The sequence below is a fragment of the Myotis yumanensis genome, unplaced genomic scaffold, assembly GCF_028538775.1.
Source record: "Myotis yumanensis isolate MYYU_CA2020_CCGP unplaced genomic scaffold, mMyoYum1.0.hap1 SCAF_9, whole genome shotgun sequence".
NCBI lineage: Eukaryota > Metazoa > Chordata > Mammalia > Chiroptera > Vespertilionidae > Myotis > Myotis yumanensis.
The window spans coordinates 59,650,667-59,667,736 of NW_027223760.1; the positions used below are offsets into that span (position 1 = coordinate 59,650,667).

The 17,070-nt window shown below is 40.7% G+C and overlaps 1 protein-coding gene across 1 annotated transcript in view; it reads left to right on the plus strand.

The window, feature by feature from the left end:
* The first annotated feature begins 1,616 nt into the window (after positions 1-1,616).
* ABCB5 (ATP binding cassette subfamily B member 5) overlaps positions 1,617-17,070 on the plus strand; it is a 92,837-nt gene continuing 77,383 nt past the window's right edge. The window contains exons 1-3 of the mRNA XM_070425151.1: positions 1,617-1,669; positions 3,982-4,039; positions 7,512-7,662. Of these exons, the coding sequence (XP_070281252.1) occupies positions 1,617-1,669; positions 3,982-4,039; positions 7,512-7,662 (262 nt within the window). The remainder of the gene's footprint in view (positions 1,670-3,981; positions 4,040-7,511; positions 7,663-17,070) is intronic.

Sequence of the window (17,070 nt, forward strand, 5' to 3'; positions counted from 1 at the left end):
TATTCTTGCACGGATTTTATGCATTGGGCCTCTAGTTGTAATATAAGGCACAATGTATCAATGCACATAATACAGATATGACCAAATCGCAAAAGGAGGTGATTATTTTCAGGTAGCAACAATGAGGTAATTGAATGAATGCCTTGTACTCAATGATTATTTATTGTCATTTACTATTATTTAAATGATTATCTACTGTGCCACTGACATATTAAAGAGATTAATTTTAGTTATTATAATTACTAATTCAGCTAACTAAAAATATTATGGGACTAAACAATAGAAAACTGGGCATACATAAACACTACAGATTTTTTTAAAAGAGTGTTTGTTTGGCTCAGTGAATTTTCTTTGCTCACCTTGTTTCCCGAGTGCAGTATGACATGAAGAACACAATGTGCTTTAGCTGGAAATTAACTGCTGTAATCAGATGTTACAGCATGATCAGAAAATAAGCTTTTTAAAGCATAGTTGTGAAAGTGTAGTTAGTTATTTGTTGAGAAGAGAAACCACACATGACTTTGATGTAAATGAACGGATCATGCATTTAATACGGTGAGCCTCAGTTGTTTTTATTTCTTTTTTTGAATATGAATCTTATTATATAATTGTTAATTTCCATAAAATGCAAATGATTGATAGAGTATATTTTATTATTTTTCCTACACATATGTCAAAATAATGAAATGATATAAAGTCAGTGTGGTAATTATAAAGATTTCCTATTTGGAGTTTTGACCATTGACTTCTAAAAAAGGAAGAGCATGCCTTCTTTCTCAGGCACTTAAAACTGACCCGTTAGGTCTTATTTCTTCATGAATAAACTTACTATTTCAGAGTGTTGGGGTTTTATTTCAGATGTTCCGGTAAGAATTAAATAGTACTTCTACTCTAGAGTTAAAATGCAGTTTCTCCATATTCTGTATAATCATCTCAATACACGAGGTTAACTCAAAACAAATGAGGTTCAGTCAAAACATCTCTATTACATTTGCATTGAAATGATAATTTATGTAAGTAATTTAGATCTTAAGACAAGCTAAGATTCTGAAGTGTCATCCAAAGGAAGATACATTATGCTTAATATAATTATAATGATGAGTGGGTTTTCAAACTATTCTATTTTTTAATAACTTAATTTATATATGGCAGAACTTCTAAATTGCTTACATTTGGTGAACTAGAGAGGCCTTTTCCCTCAAACTACTCACAGGCACTATTGCATTAATTTTTTAAAGAGAAAACTAAGCATGTGATAGTTTAAAGTTTTCATCAATTACAATCAAGCCAGTGGAAGAATAGAAATAAAATCCAATGTCCAAAAAAACTATCCATTGTCATGGAATTTTACATTCCTTCTTTTTTTTCCATTTCTATAATTTTCATTAGCTTTACATCTAAGCCCAAATGAGACAAGCCATAAATAATTCGGTGATAAAATCTAAAGATACATAACCAGAAACTTCAGTTGGGGTGGAGGGGTGAAGAGGCAGCATGATTTTTCAGAAGCTGTTAAGGATATAAAGAATGCTTTATATCAGCTAAATGATAAAACTTCACATAGTCATGATATATTTGTTGATATTTTATTTCAGAATAATTAAATTATAAAGAAGATGGCAGATTATGAAAAAGCTGAAGAGATGCAAGAAAATTGCCAGAGAAATAGGTAAGTTTTGCTCAAATCCTACAAAAAAAGTGTTCTACAACTTCATATACACCTTATCCTTTTCACAGCTGTAGCAAAAAGTAACATAATTTTTTCCAAAAATAACAGTGCTATTTGCATTTTGCTGTACTTCTACATAATCAGTGTTACAACTGGTTTAATAGTAATTTTAGGAAATGAATAGCTACAGGATTTATTGAGTTAGCACTTCAGATATCACGTCTTTTGTAGCTTACCAGATACATAGAATTCCATTTTAGATATATGGATCCTTCATTCCACTTGGTACATTTAATAAAATAAAATACTAAGTTTGATTATTTTTTCATTGAATGGATGTCTGTGTGTATGTGACTTATAAAATTTTTCTTCACCTATAATCCATTAATTTAGAGATTTAAAGTAGAAATGGTTTAAAATTTATTTCCACCTTTACCATAATAACTGGGTTAAATTTCAATGTATAAACTGTGAGCATCAGGTGGACACCTCTAGATTCTGTGATTCATTAATGCAGGGCTGCAGTAGCCAGAAAGGAAGCTCCCACCATACCTGTACTCTTCTTCACTTTCTTTTTTAAAAATTATTATTATTGTACAATATTTATTTTTATTGAATTTATTGGGGTGACATTGTTTAATAAAATTATATAGGTGTACAAGTCTATAATATATCATCTGTATATTGTATTGTGTGTTCACCACCCTAAGTCAAATCTCCTTCTATTACCATTTACCCCCCTATGCCCTCTTCTGCCTCCCCACATCTACCTTCCCCTCTGGTAATTACCATACTGCTGTCTGTGTCTATGAATATTTTGTGTTTGTATGTTTGTTGTTGTTTTTTGCTTCATCCCTTCATCTTTTTCACCCAGACCCACAACAATCCCCCAAACCCCTCTGAAAGCTGTCAGTTTATTCTGTATCTATGAGTCTTCACTTTCAACTCTGGTCTTTTAAAAGACTACCTAAGGGACACCCATCTAGCTAAGTCGCTAAAACGTGAGGTTCTTAAAAGACTACCCAACCACTCCTTTCAAGACTTTCCATGAAGGTCAATAGAGACAGAAATGTTTTCCTGAAACAAAATTTATCAAAAGAGAGCTTACTGGGTCTTAGACTTTAAACTCTGTGTTTAGAGTGGGTGAAGGTCTTTATGATCTTAAAGCACTTTTTGTCATCTATGAGACATTGCAGAGAAAATTGGCCTGTATATAAGTAAATTATTAACCTCAGGTGGAATAGAATTAAGTGACTTCTCATTTATTTTATAATAAAATAAAACAGAAAATAATAAGTATTGGTGAATATGTGAAGAAACCTTGTGCATGATTGGTAGGAATGTAAAATGATGCAGTTGCTATGGAAAACAGTATGATGGTTCCTTAAGAAGTTAAAAATAGAATTGAAAGCAGAAATTGAAGTTATATTTGTACAGCCATATTCATAGCAGCATTATTCACAGTAGCCAAAAAGTAGAAGTAACCCAAGTGTCCACTGATTAAGGAATGAATGGTTTTAAAAAATGTGGTATATACATACAATGGAGTAATATTCAGACATAAAAAGAAGGAGAATTCCAACATTTGCTACAACTTGAATGAACCCTAATGATATGCAAAGTGAAATAAGCCCATGAGAGAAGGACAAAATACTATAGGATTCCACTTATATGAGGCTCCTAGAGATTCAAGAGACAAAAAGTAGAATGGGTCCACTGGTGTGGCCCAGTGTTTGAGCATCGACCTATGCACCAGGAGATCCTCGTTCAATTCCTGGTCAGGGCACATGCCTGGGTTGATCGATGTTTCTCTCTCATGGATGTTTCTGTCTCCATTTCCCTTCCTATCTCTCTCAAATCAATAAAGACATTTTAAAAAAAAGTAGAATAGTGGTGGGCAGAAGCTGGCAGAATTTCTGTTTTTCAAGATTCATGGTATTCTGTGGATGGTTAGTGGTGATGGTAACACAACAATATGAATGTACTTGATACCACTGAAAAGTACACTTAAAAAGAGTTGCGATGGTAAATGGTAAATTAAATGTTTATGTGTATTTTATCACAATAAAAAAATTCACTCGAGATGTATATCTTCAGATGTTACTCTAATGTGGACTGCCAGTGACAACTTACTTTTCCAGGGATTATACTAAAAATCTTTGTATTGTCTATGATTAAATTTGTTTTTAAAATTGCAGTGTTGGTATAATTTGCTACCCTGGGTGAAATTTGACTCTTCAGCACACTTATAACTAGAAAATGTTGCAAATTACAACAATTGTAATGTTACCTTTTAAACATTTACTTTCCAGAAAACTGCAAGAACAACTGCCCAAAGTAAGAAACCAAGTTGTTGGACCTTTTGAGATAGTAAGTAACATCAGTTAGGAAGTATGCATATCAGAAAATTTTAGGGAATTGTCAGTAGTGTATAGAATGTTTGTTTGATAGTTTACAACCCAACAGGTCCACAATAAGGCATGGAAAAAATCAACACAAGAACTAGACAGTGATTCCAATTTGGGGAGGAGGGAGTGTGTGCATGTGTGTATGTGTGATACATAAATGTTATCAGAGGATATTTCTGAGTGGTATCCTCTATAATAAAGGGCTAATATGCTAATTAGACCGAACAGCAGAACAACCATCCGGACGACCTTCCAGACGAAGCCAGGGCTGCGAGGGCCGACCGAGGCAGGTGGGGCTGCAAGGGCCAAGCCCCTTGCACAAATTTTGTGCATCGGGCCTCTAGTGGAGTTATAAATGACTTTTACTATTTTGTTTACATTTCAATATTTTCCAGTGATATTGACAAAAGTTGCTTTTATTTTTAAAGTGGTATGAATCCTTTTTAAATAAAAAATAATTATCGAAATATTTTGTAAAGATTATGTATGCATAAGAGTATGTTTCAGCACAATTCTTCAGCATTATGGTTAAGGAAAATTTTCAGAAATGCATTCTCAAAACACCTCCTCCACTTAATCTAATCTTTAAATCAACCTATCAGATCAATATCACTAAAAATACACTTGAAACTACCTATTTTTTCAAAAGTCCATTTTTTTTTTAATTAAATTTTTATTGTTTGGATTACATTTGTTCCTCTTCCCCCCTCCCCATAACTCCCCTCCTTCCAGTTCCTGCCCCACCCTCCGCCCTCACTCCCCACCACTGTCCTCATCGATAGGTGCACGATTTTTGTCCAGTCTCTTCCCGAATCTCCCATTCCCCTTTCCCCCCCAAGAATAGTCAGTCCATTCCCTTTCTATGTCCCTGATTCATTATAAGCACGAGTTCATTCTGTACATCAGATTATTTATTCACTTGATTCTTAGATTCACTTGTTGATAGATGCATATTTGTTGTTGTCAATTTGTATCTTTACCTTTTTCTACTTCCTCTTCTTAAAGGATACCTTTCAGTATTTCGTGTAATACTGGTTTAGTGGTGATGAACTCTTTTAGCTTTTCCTTGTCTGTGAAGCTCTTTATCTGACCTTCAATTCTGAATGATAGCTTTGCTGGATAAAGTAATCTTGGTTGTAGGTTCTTGGTATTCAGCACTTTGAATATTTCTTGCCATTCCCTTCTGGCCTGCAACGTTTCTGTTGAGAAATCAGCTGACAGTCGTATGGGTATTCCCTTGTAGGTAATTGAGTCTCTTTCTCTTGCTGCTTTTAAGATTCTCTCTTTGTCTTTTGCTCTTGGCATTTTAATGATGATGTGTCTTGGTGTGGTCCTCTTTGGATTCCTTTTGTTTGGGGTTCTCCGCGCTTCTTGGACCTGTAAGTCCATTTCTTTCACCAGGTGGGGGAAGTTTTCTGCCATTATTTCTTGAAATAGGTTTTCAATATCTTGCTGTCTCTCATCTTCTGGCACCCCAATAATTCTGATATTAGTCCGCTTGAAACTGTCCCAGAGGCTCCTTACACTATCTTCACACTTTCGGATTCTTTTTTCATTTTGCTTTTCCAGTTGGGTGTTTTTTGTCAGATCTTTGGTTTGATTCTTGTGCTCCTCTGGTCTGCTATTGGGTATAATATTCTTTATTTCAGTCCGTGTATGCTTACTTTCTAATTTCTTTATCGTAGCATCGAGGGTCTCATTAGTTTTCGTGAGGCTCTGCTCAAGTTTATAACAAGCCCTCAAAATTGCGATTTTTAGCTCCATATCCTCCATTTCTGTCATGTTTTTTTGTCTCCGCATCTTTTATGCTTTCTTGGTGCACCCCCTTGTGGTCTTTGTGCACAGTCTTGTTCTAGCCAAGCCTTAATTGTTGTAGTTAACACTAGAGGGATTTGACCACCAGGCCGACTGGCTGTAGGAATCAGCTGTGTGGAAAACTTCAGTCCTCTGGGGAGGCGCTAGTACAGCCTTTGCCTGAGGCGATCCGGCAAATGGCTCTGCACAGGGCTTGGGCGGGGCGGGCTCAACAGGGCGGGGGGAGGGAGCAGCTATGGCTGCTCTCAGTCCGTCCCCAGGGACTCTGCCTCTCTGTCCCCGCAACCGCTGCAATCCTCAGAGGGACTGTAGCCAGACAGTCCCGCTTCTCCCGTTTGAGTCTGGGTCCCTGGAGACTCGCCCGGATCTGTAGCCCAGAGTCTGAGACTCTCTCCTGATTGAAAACGACAACCACGCCCTCAGCCACCAGCCCGCTTTGCGCTCACACCGCCGCACCACCGTACCTTTAAATTTTCCACACTGCGCCTCCTCTGAGCCTCGGTTTGCTGTTGTTTTTCCTTCTAGTTGAAGAGTCTCTCCTCAGCCAGCCTTCCTGTGGTTCTGGTTGATGTCCGTTCCGTCTTTTAGTTGTATTTTTGAAGTGGTTGTTTACAGCGGCATAGCCGGTGTTTACCTATGCCGCCATCTTCGATTCTCCTACCGGAAGTCCATTTTTTAAAAATCTGAGAAGTAGCAGAACATGTGAAACTTTATCAAGGAGATAACACACTACTCTGGAGATGGTGGAGGAGCAGATACCCTCTTATCTGTAGTAATGAGTACAATGGTATGGCAGTTAATTCATAAATATTTATTAGTGCATGAATGAAAGGAAAAACATTAAATTTTTTCAGTTTCCACTTACAAAATATGTACTAAGTTCCTGTTATTCAAATCTAATTTTATTTCAATAATATTATACATTTTATCTTGACCTCTCTCAGTAAGATAAATAATCCACATTTTCAAGTTCATGTTTTGGCTTTGGAATAATATTATGGGGACTTGCTATAGAATAGAATGTGAAGCAATCAATATTTGCCTTTCCGTTATTTCTTTCTTCTAAACAGCTTTGCAAATTATTGTAGACCTTAATTTACAGAATAGATGTTGTCCTAAGTAAAAAAAAATCTGAGGAATTTAAAATAAGAATGAAGAATATAATTTATTACATTTGGTGAACTGATTTTTACTAGTTAAGTACTGTTCATTGCACTTAGTTTTCATTGCTATGATGTAGATAAGCCTAGGGAATTGAAGATCATTGTCCATCAATCAAGATATTGTCATTGCAGTCTTTTGAAATATCTCAATTTATTCCAGAATTAACCAAATGGAAGGAAGTTTCTGATTCATATCCACATCTGACCTGACTTGTGTCACAGGTCTACAATTTTTACTGATTTTGCTACTTTATATTTTTCAATATACATTGTAATTCCTTAGAATTGGTGACTATTTTTTTTTTTTACTTTATAAATATTTTTCCATTGTTTTATTCTTTTATTTAGTCAATTAATTTATAAAATGACATTTACTTGATGGCAAAAACTGTAAGTTGGTTTTGGGTTTTAATTTTTTATAGCAAAATGCTACCCTATTTTGTTTATTTTCCTCAGTTTCGCTTTGCTGATGGGCTGGACATCACACTCATGATCCTGGGATTACTGGCATCAGTGGTAAATGGAGCATGTCTTCCTGTAATGTCACTGATTTTAGGAGAATTGAGTGATAACCTTCTTAGTGGATGTCTACTCAAAAGCAACACAAGTGAGTACAGTATTTACTTTTTTATATTGCTGGAGACTCAGAGGTGTTAAAACAGTGAGCTCATTATACAGATTATTGTATTGTCATACAATATCTACATGGTATGTATTAAAGTCATTCATTTTTCTATATTGCCAGGGATTAAAGAACCAAAATCTATATTCATCAATATTTTTCAAGGAAACAGAACCAACAGGATGAGTGTGTGTTTGTATACATACATACACACATTATATGTGTGTTTGTGTATAGAGACAGAGATACACATATGCGCGCGCACGCGCGCGCACACACACACACACACACACACACACAGGATGTCCCCAAAAAATGTATACATACTTTGAATGATTATAAAATCAGTATTTATTAGCATACAGTTCATATTCAAAATTTAAAAGAATCTACAGAAATTAATAATTTTCTATCAATGCCTGTATTCAAATTGATGACCATTCTGATCCAGGCACTACTGATAACATGAAGCAATGGAATCAATTTATTCAGTATTTGTGCACTCTCAATTCATCAACTGTTGCTGGTTTTGTGCCATAAACTTTATCTTTTATGTATCCCCATAAAAAAAATGTCTAGTCAAATCAGTTAAACCTGAAAAGGAGTGAAAATTAAGTGAGTTATCAGCTGCTAAAGTGTGCATACATTTTGGGGGACATCCTATCTACACTAATAAAAGACAAACATGCAAATTGACCAGACCTTCACTACACCTTAAGCCATGCCCATCAGCCAATCAGAGCGACTATATGCAAATTAACCCAACCAAGATGGCAGTCGGCAGCCATGAAGCTGGAGCAAGCAGGAGGCTTGGGTTGCCCCTGGCAGCCAAGTTTCCCGCCCCACCCTGGCCGGCTCTGAGCTCCACTCAAGGCTACAAAGTTTCAATTATAGAAGGTAAATAAATCCCAGAATAAAAAAAGAAAAAGAAAAAAAGGAGAGGCTTGGAGCTTCCATCGCCCGGGGGCTTGGCCAGCCTGAAACGGCCCTCAGCCCCTCACCCAGACTGGCCAGGCACCCCAGTGGGGACCCCCCACCCTAAAGGGGTTGTGGCCAGCCTGAAAACAGCCACCAGCCCCTCACACAGACTAGCCAAACATCCATGGGGTGAGGGTCCCCACTGGGGGGGGCTTGACCAGCCTGCAAACAGCCATTGGCCCCTCACCCAGGCAGCCAGGCACCCCAGTGGGGATCCCCACCCTGAAGGGGGTATGACCAGCCTGCAGAGAGCCATCAGCCCCTCACCCAGGCTGGCCAGGCACCCCAGTAGGGACCCCCACCCTGAAGAGGGTGTGACCAACATGCAAACTGCCATCAGCCCCTCACCCAGGCTGGCCAGGCACCCAAGTGGGACCCCCACCCTGATCTGGGACAGCTTTCAGGGCAAACCAGCTGGCCCCCACCCATGTACCAGGCCTCTATCCTTTATAATAAAAGGGTAATATGCAAATTAACCCTAACAGCAGAATGACTGGGAATGACTGGTCACTATGACACACACTGACCACCAGGGGGCAGATGCTCAATGCAGGAGCTGTCCCCTGGTGGTCAGTGTGCTCCTACAGGGGGAGCTCTGCTCAGCCACAAGCCAGGCTGATGGCTGCTAGCACAGCGGTGGTGGCGGGAGCCTCTCCCACCTCCTCAGTAGCACTAAAGATGTCCGACTGCAGCTTAGGTCTGCTCCCGCTCATAAGTAGACATCCCCTGAGGGCTGCCGGGCTGCCAGAGGGATGTCTGACTGCCAGCTTGGGCCCGATCCCCCAGGGAGCGGGCCTATGCCAGCAGGTGGACATCCTCCAAGGGGTCCCAGAATGCAAGAGGTCATAGGCCGGTCTGAGGTTCCCCCCGCCCCCAAGTGCACAAATTTTTGTGCACCGAGCCTCTAGAGAGAGAGAGAGAGGGAGAGAGATGAGATTTTAAGGAATTGGTTCACTCAATAATGGAAGCTGGCAGGTCCAAAATCTTCAGGGTGGGCCTGCAGGCTGGAGTCTCATGAGAGAACCAGTGTTGCAGTTCAAGTCCAATGGCCATCTATCTGCTCATCCTATATAATAAAAGCCTAATATGCTAAGTGTCCAGTTGTCCAGTTGGCCATTCAACCAAAGTGTAATATGCTAATGATATGTTAAGGCCGCTCAACTGCTCACTGTGATGTGCACTGACCACCAAGGGGCAGACAGTCGACCAGTCGCTATGACATGCACTGACCACCAGGGGGCAGATGCTCCAACCAGTAGGTTAGCTTGCTGCTGGGGACCAGCCAATTGGGACTGAGCGAGACAGGCTGGACATGCCCTGGAACCCTCCTGAGGTCCCTCCCTAGCTGGTCAACCTCCCACGTCTCTCCCCGGCCCCAATTGTGCACTGGTGGGGTCCCTTGGCCTGGCCTGCACGCTCTCGCAATCTGAGACTCCTTGGGGGTTGTTGGAGAGCTGGTTTCAGCCCAATGATGGAATTACCAGTCGCTATGATGTACACTGACCACCAGGGGGCAGATGCTCAACATAGTAGCTGCCCCTGGTGGTCAGTGCGCTCCCACAGCGGAAGCACCACTCAGCCAAATGCCAGGCTCACAGCTGGCAAGCGCAGTGGCGGTGGCAGGAGCCTCCCGCCTCCATGGCAGCACTAAGGAGCTGCTTAGTGCTGCCCATGGGGAGCAGGCCTAAGCCATTGGTCAGACATCCCCCTAAGGCTCCCAGACTGCGAGAGGGTGCAGGCCGGGCTGAGGGACCCCCCCCCCCGCTCAGTGCATGCATTTTGTGCACCGGGCCTCTAGTGATATATAAAAATAATCTGAGACTCAATATAGCTCAGCTTGTCTTTCTAGAATTTCAAATAATTTTCTATCTAAAATATGGCATAGGGAATATAGTCAGTCATACTGCAATAACTATGTATGATGTTAGATGGGTACTACATTTATCAAGGTGATCATTTAAGAAGTTATGTAATGTCCAATCACTGGGTTATACACCAAAACGAATATAATATTGTATGTCAACTATAATTGAAAAATAAATAATTATTTTTTTTAATTAAATCTTTATTGTTCAGATTACATTTGTTCCTCTTTTTTTCCCCCCCATAACTCCCCTCCTCCCAGTTCCCGCCCCACCCTCCGCCCTCACTCCCCACCCACTGTCCTCATCCATAGGTGCACGATTTTTGTCCAGTCTCTTCCCGAATCTCCCACTCCCCTTTCCCCCCCAAGAATAGTCAGTCCCTTCCCTTTCTATGTCCCTGATTCATTATAATCACCAGTTCATTCTGTACATCAGATTATTTATTCACTTGATTCTTAGATTCACTTATTGATAGATGCATGTTTGTTGTTCATAATTTGTATCTTTACCTTTTTCTTCTTCTTCCTCTTCTTAAAGGATACCTTTCAGCATTTCGTATAATACTGGTTTAGTGGTGATGAACTCCTTTAGCTTTTCCTTATCTGTGAAGCTCTTTATCTGACCTTCAATTCTGAATGATAGCTTTGCTGGATAAAGTACTCTTGGTTGTAGGTTCTTGGCATTCATCACTTTGAATATTTCTTGCCATTCCCTTCTGGCCTGCAACGTTTCTGTTGAGAAATCAGCTGACAGTCGTATGGGTATTCCCTTGTAGGTAATTGAGTCTCTTTCTCTTGCTGCTTTTAAGATTCTCTCTTTGTCTTTTGCTCTAGGCATTTTAATGATGATGTGTCTTGGTGTGGTCCTCTTTGGATTCCTTTTGTTTGGGGTTCTCTGCGTTTCTTGGACCTGTAAGTCCATTTCTTTCACCAGGTGGGGGAAGTTTTCTGCCATTATTTCTTGAAATAGGTTTTCAATATCTTGCTGTCTCTCATCTTCTGGCACCCCTATAATTCTGATATTGGTGCACTTGAAGCTGTCCCAGAGGCTCCTTACACTATCTTCGTATTTTCGGATTCTTTTTTCATTTTGCTTTTCCGGTTGGGTGTTTTTTGCTTCTTTGCATTTCAAATCTTTGACTTGATTCTTGCGCTCCTCTGGTCTGCTGTTGGGTGTCTGTATAATATTCTTTATTTCAGTCAGTGAATGCTTAATTTCTAGTTGGTTCTTTATCACAACATCAAGGGTCTCATTAGTTTTCTTGAGGCTCTCATCAAGTTTATCGGCAGTTTCTAGCAAATTATTGAAAGCCCTCAAAAGTGCGTTTTTTAGCTCTATATCCTCCATTTCTGTCATGTTTTTTTGTCTCCGCATTTTTTATGCTTTCTTGGTGCACCCCCTTGTGGTCTTTGTGCACAGTCTTGTTCTAGTTAAGCCTTGATTGTTGTAGTTAATACTAGAGGGATTTGACCACCAGGCCGAGTGGCTGTGAGAATCAGCTGTGTCTGCCATGGGAAAACTTCTGTCCTCTGGAGAGGTGCTAATCTAGCCTTTGCCTGAGGCTATCCGGCAAATGGCTCTGCACAGGGCTTGGGCGGGGCGGGTCACTGGGGATCAACAGGGCGGGTGGAGGGAGCAGTTATGGCTGCTCTCAGTCTCGTTCCCAGAGGCTCTGCTTCTCAGAACCCCAGCAACCGCTGCAAACCTCGGAGAGAAAGCTGCCCTCACGTTCTGACTGATGCTAGACAATCCCGCTTCTCCCGTTTGAGTCTGAGTCCCTAGAGACTTGCCCAGATCTGGAGCTCAGAGTCTGAGACTCCCTCCTGATTGAAAAAGACAACCGCGCCCTCAGCCACCAGCCCGCTCTGCGCGCGCACCTCCGCACCTTTGTGTTTTCCACACTGCGCCTCCTCTGAGCCTCGGTATGCTGTTCTCTTTCCTTCTAGTTGAAGAGTCTCTCCTCAGCCAGCCTTCCTGTGGTTCTGGGTGATGTCCGTTCCACTTTTAGTTGTATTTTTGTTTCGAGGTTCTAGCAGGGGAGCGCAGCTACTCGTATACCCTTGACCGAAGACCGGTCCTCTCCTCAGGGGGGAAGGTCGTCCTCTTCGACCGAGCGCGCAGCTTTGGGAGGGACGCACATGGATCGGTGAGGGAGGAGGGGGACACCCGCCTAGCCAGCCAGATCAGCCGAATCAACCCTGGCGATCAATGGGGTGACAGATGTCGCAGCCAGATCGCCCTCACATCCTAGTTGTATTTTTGAAGTGGTTGTTTGCGGCAGCAATCTCTGGTGTTTACCTATGCCGCCATCTTGGTCGGTCCAATAAATAATTATTTAAAAGGAAAAAAACAGAGAGGACAACCAAGATGGTGGCATAGATAAACACCTGAATTTGCTGCCCCACACAACCACATTAAAACTACAACTAAAAGACAAAACGAATATCATTTAGAACCACGGGAAGGCTGGCTGAGTGGAAATTGTACAACTAGAAGGAAAGAGAAAAGCACATTGAGTCCAGTAGGAGGTGCAGAGGTGTGGAGGTACCGAGGCACACACGAAAGGGGCTGGCAAGTGGAAGGGAGATAAAAACTCCCGACTGCTCTGAAATCCAGTTCGGGGTGAGAATTTGAGGACCCAGACTCATATGGAGAGAAACTGGACTGTCTGGCATCAGGCCGGAACGTGAGGGGGGTTTTCTCACAGAGGTGCTTGCAGCGGTCATTGTTCCTGCACAGGGCCACGGGACACAGACCCCGGGACCTTTCCGAAGCAGAGCAGACTGACAGCCATTGCAGTTTGCTTCGCCCTGGTGATTCCCTGAGACCCCGCCCCACCCAATTTACAACCCCACCCAAGCTGTGCACAGAGGCTTTTGCTTTTGAATGGCCTAGTCTTTCTCTGGCTAAAAACCTGGGCAGACTCAGTGAGCATCAAAGCCCCACTGAAGCAAGTCCTGCCCCATAAGGGTGTCTCCAGCACAGAAGTTCTCCCACCATAGACACAGCTGAATCTCACAGCCAACTGGCCTGGAGATCAAATCCTCCCAGTGTTACCTACAACAATCAAGGCTTAACTACAACAAGACTGTGCACACAGCCCACAAAGGGGTGCACCAAGAGTGTCCACCTCAGGTAATTAGGGAGGCTGAGCCACTGGGCCCTATAGGACACCTAGCACACAAAGCCACTCTATCAACACAGGAAAGCAGGCAAAATGCGGAGACAAAGAAACAGGTCACAAATGAAAGAAATGGAGGAAAGCAAACTACTGGATATAAAGTTCAAAACCATATAAGGTTACTCAAGAATCTTCTAGAAACCTCCAAGAAGTATAGTGAGACCCTCAAGGATATGAAAAAGGACCAATTAGAAATTAAGTATACACTGACTGAAATAAAGAATAATATACAGAGATCCAACAGCAGACTAGAGGATTGCAAGAATCAAGTCAAAGATTTGAAATACGAAGAAGCAAAAACACCCAACTGGAAAAGCAAAAGGAAAAAAGAATCCAAAAATATGAAGATAGTGTAAGGAGCCTCTGGGACAGCTTCAAGCATACCAACATCTGAATTATAGGGGTGCCAGAAGAAGAGAGAGAGCAAGATATTGAAAACTTATTTGAAGAAATAATGACAGAAAACTTCCCCCACCTGATGAAAGAAATAGACTTAGAAGTCCAGGAAGCGAAGAGAACCCCAAACAAAAGGAATCCAAAGAGGACCACACCAAGACACATCATAATTAAAATGCCAAGGGCAAAAGACAAAGAGAAAATCTTAAAAGCAGCAAGAGAAAAACAGTCAGTTACCTACAAGGGCGTACCCATAAGATTGTCAGCTGATTTCTCAACAGAAACGTTGCAGGCCAGAAGGGAGTGGCAAGAAATATTCAAAGTGATGAGTAGCAAGAACCTACAACCAAGATTACTCTACTCCGCAAAGCTATCATTTAGAATTGAAAGTCAGATAAAGAGCTTCACAGATAAGAAAAAGCAAAAGGAGTTCATCACCGCCAAACCAGTATTAAATGCTGCAGGGTATTCTTGGAGAAGGAGAAGGAGGAGGAGGAGGAGGAGGAGGAGGAGGAGGAGGAGGAGGAGGAGGAGGAGAAGGAGAAGGAGAAAAGGTAAAGATAAAAATTATGAACAACAAATACATATCTATCAACAAGTGAATCTAAAAATCAAGTGAATAAAAAATCTGTCAAACAGAATAAACTGTAGAATAGAATAGAATTGGGCATAGAAAGGGAGTGGACTGACAATTCTCAGGGGGAAGGGGGTCTGGGGGGTGCGGGAAGAGACTGGACAAAAATCTTGAACCTATGGATGAGGACAGCGGGGGAGGGGGATAAGGGCAGGGGGGTGGGAACCAGGTAGAGGGGAGTTATGGGGGGGGGGAGAGGAACAACTGTAATAATCTGAACAATAAATATTTATTTAAAAAATAAAAATAAAAAAGGAAAAAAACAGTGTTGGTTATGTCAGGATTTAATCAAAGGCTTGGGCCATTCCAGGCTATTTATCTGTAATTCAACCTTTAAGAAGAAAAAAATCAAGAATGGCTAAATCTTTTAGAGGTCTGTTTAGAGTTTCATTAATAGTATATAGACATACATGGCACTATGGAAATACTATAGCAAAAAAGCCGAAAAGAATATGCAGAAAAATTATAGTACTAGAAACAAAAAGCCTGAATAAAGATAGGGGGGGGGAATCTAGCAATCAGGTGTGGAAAAAGTGTTTTTGTGCTTCCTACAATTATAAATATCCTTCATGTATTGTTACCTTTGTAGCATCCTATTTTAGGGTCGTGTCCTTAAAGGTGACATTCTTTAGATGTAATTTCTATCAATTCTTCTATGCACCAATATAGTGAATATCCACTTTTTTTAATCTGGTGGATAGTATAAACATTAATAATTCCCGGATATGTTTTCCCCAAATTATACAGTAGGTGGTATCCTAATAGCTATTTATTATAACTAGGATAAATGTCTCATTAAAACCTGACTGTCTTTTAGACATAAGCCTAGTTTTATACAGTGTACTTTCCTCTGTGCCCTATTTGACTTTAAATCCTAATTTATAGCCTCTTGTTTTCCACCTGAAGGCTAATCTTTCTAGTGTCTCAATCTTATTTGAATGGAGTAAAGCCATTGCTTCTACCTCTGTCTTTGCATGTGATGATCTCCTGTCTACACAGTTAATAATTTTTTGATATTTTAATGATAGAAGCTAAATTAAGGATGTCATCATCTTTGTTAAACAAAAGAAACAGCCAATTCACTGAGCAAATATTTATTTATTTATTTTCTATTCTTTTTTTAAAAATATTATAATAAGTATTACAAAGGGTATTACATATGTGTCCTTCCCCCAGCCCCCGCCCTTGACAATCCCCTGCCCTCCCTTACCCCCCAGTGTCTTATGTCCATTAGTTATGCTTATATGCATGCATACAAGTCCTTCGGTTGATCTCTTGCTCCCCTCCCTTCTGCCCCCAACCGTCTCTGGCATTCCCACTGCAGTTTGACAATCAGTTTGAGGCAGCTCTGCCTCTGTATCTATTATTGTTCAAAAGTTTGTAATGGTCTTTATTATCCATGAATGAGTGAGATCATGTGGTATTTTTCCTTCATTGACTGGCTTATTTCACTTAGCATAATGCTCTCCAGTTCCATCCATGCTGTTGCGAATGGTAAGAGTTCCTTCTTTTTTACAGCAGCATAGTATTCCATCATGTAGATGTACCACAGTTTTCTAATCCATTCATCTACTGATGGGCACTTAGGCTGTTTCCAGATCTTAGCTATGGTGAATAGTGCTGCTATGAACATATGGGTGCACATATCCTTTCTGATTGGTGTTTCTGGTTTCTTGGGATATATTCCTAGAAGTGGGATCACAGGGTCAAATGGGAGTTCCATTTCCAGTTTTTTGAGGAAACTCCATACTGTCTTCCATAGTGGCTGCACCAGTATGCATTCCCACCATCAGTGCATAAGTGTTCCTTTTTCTCCACATCCTCTCCAGCACTTGTCGTTTGTTGATTTGTTGATGATAGCCATTCTGACAGGTGTGAGATGGTACCTCATTGTTGTTTTGATTTGCATCTCTCAGATGATTAGTGACTTTGAGCATGTTTTCATATGTCTCTTGGCTTTCTGAATGTCCTCTTTTGAAAGGTGTCTATTTAGATCCTTTGCCCATTTTTTGATTGGATTGTTTATCTTCTTTTTGTTAAGTTGTATGAGTTCCCTATAAATTTTGGAGATTAGGCCCTTATCAGATATGACGTTGGCAAATATGTTTTCCCACGCAGTGGGTTTTCTTGTTGTTTTGTTGATGGTTTATTTTGCTGTGCAGAAGCTTTTTATTTTGATGTAGTCCCATTTGTTCATTTTCTCTTTAGTTTCAACTGCCCTGGGAGCTGTATCAGTGAAGAAATTGCTTTGGCATATGTCTGAGATTTTGTTGCCTTTGGATTCTTCTAGAATTTTTATGGTTTCCTATCGTACATTTAAGTCCTTTATCCATTTTGAG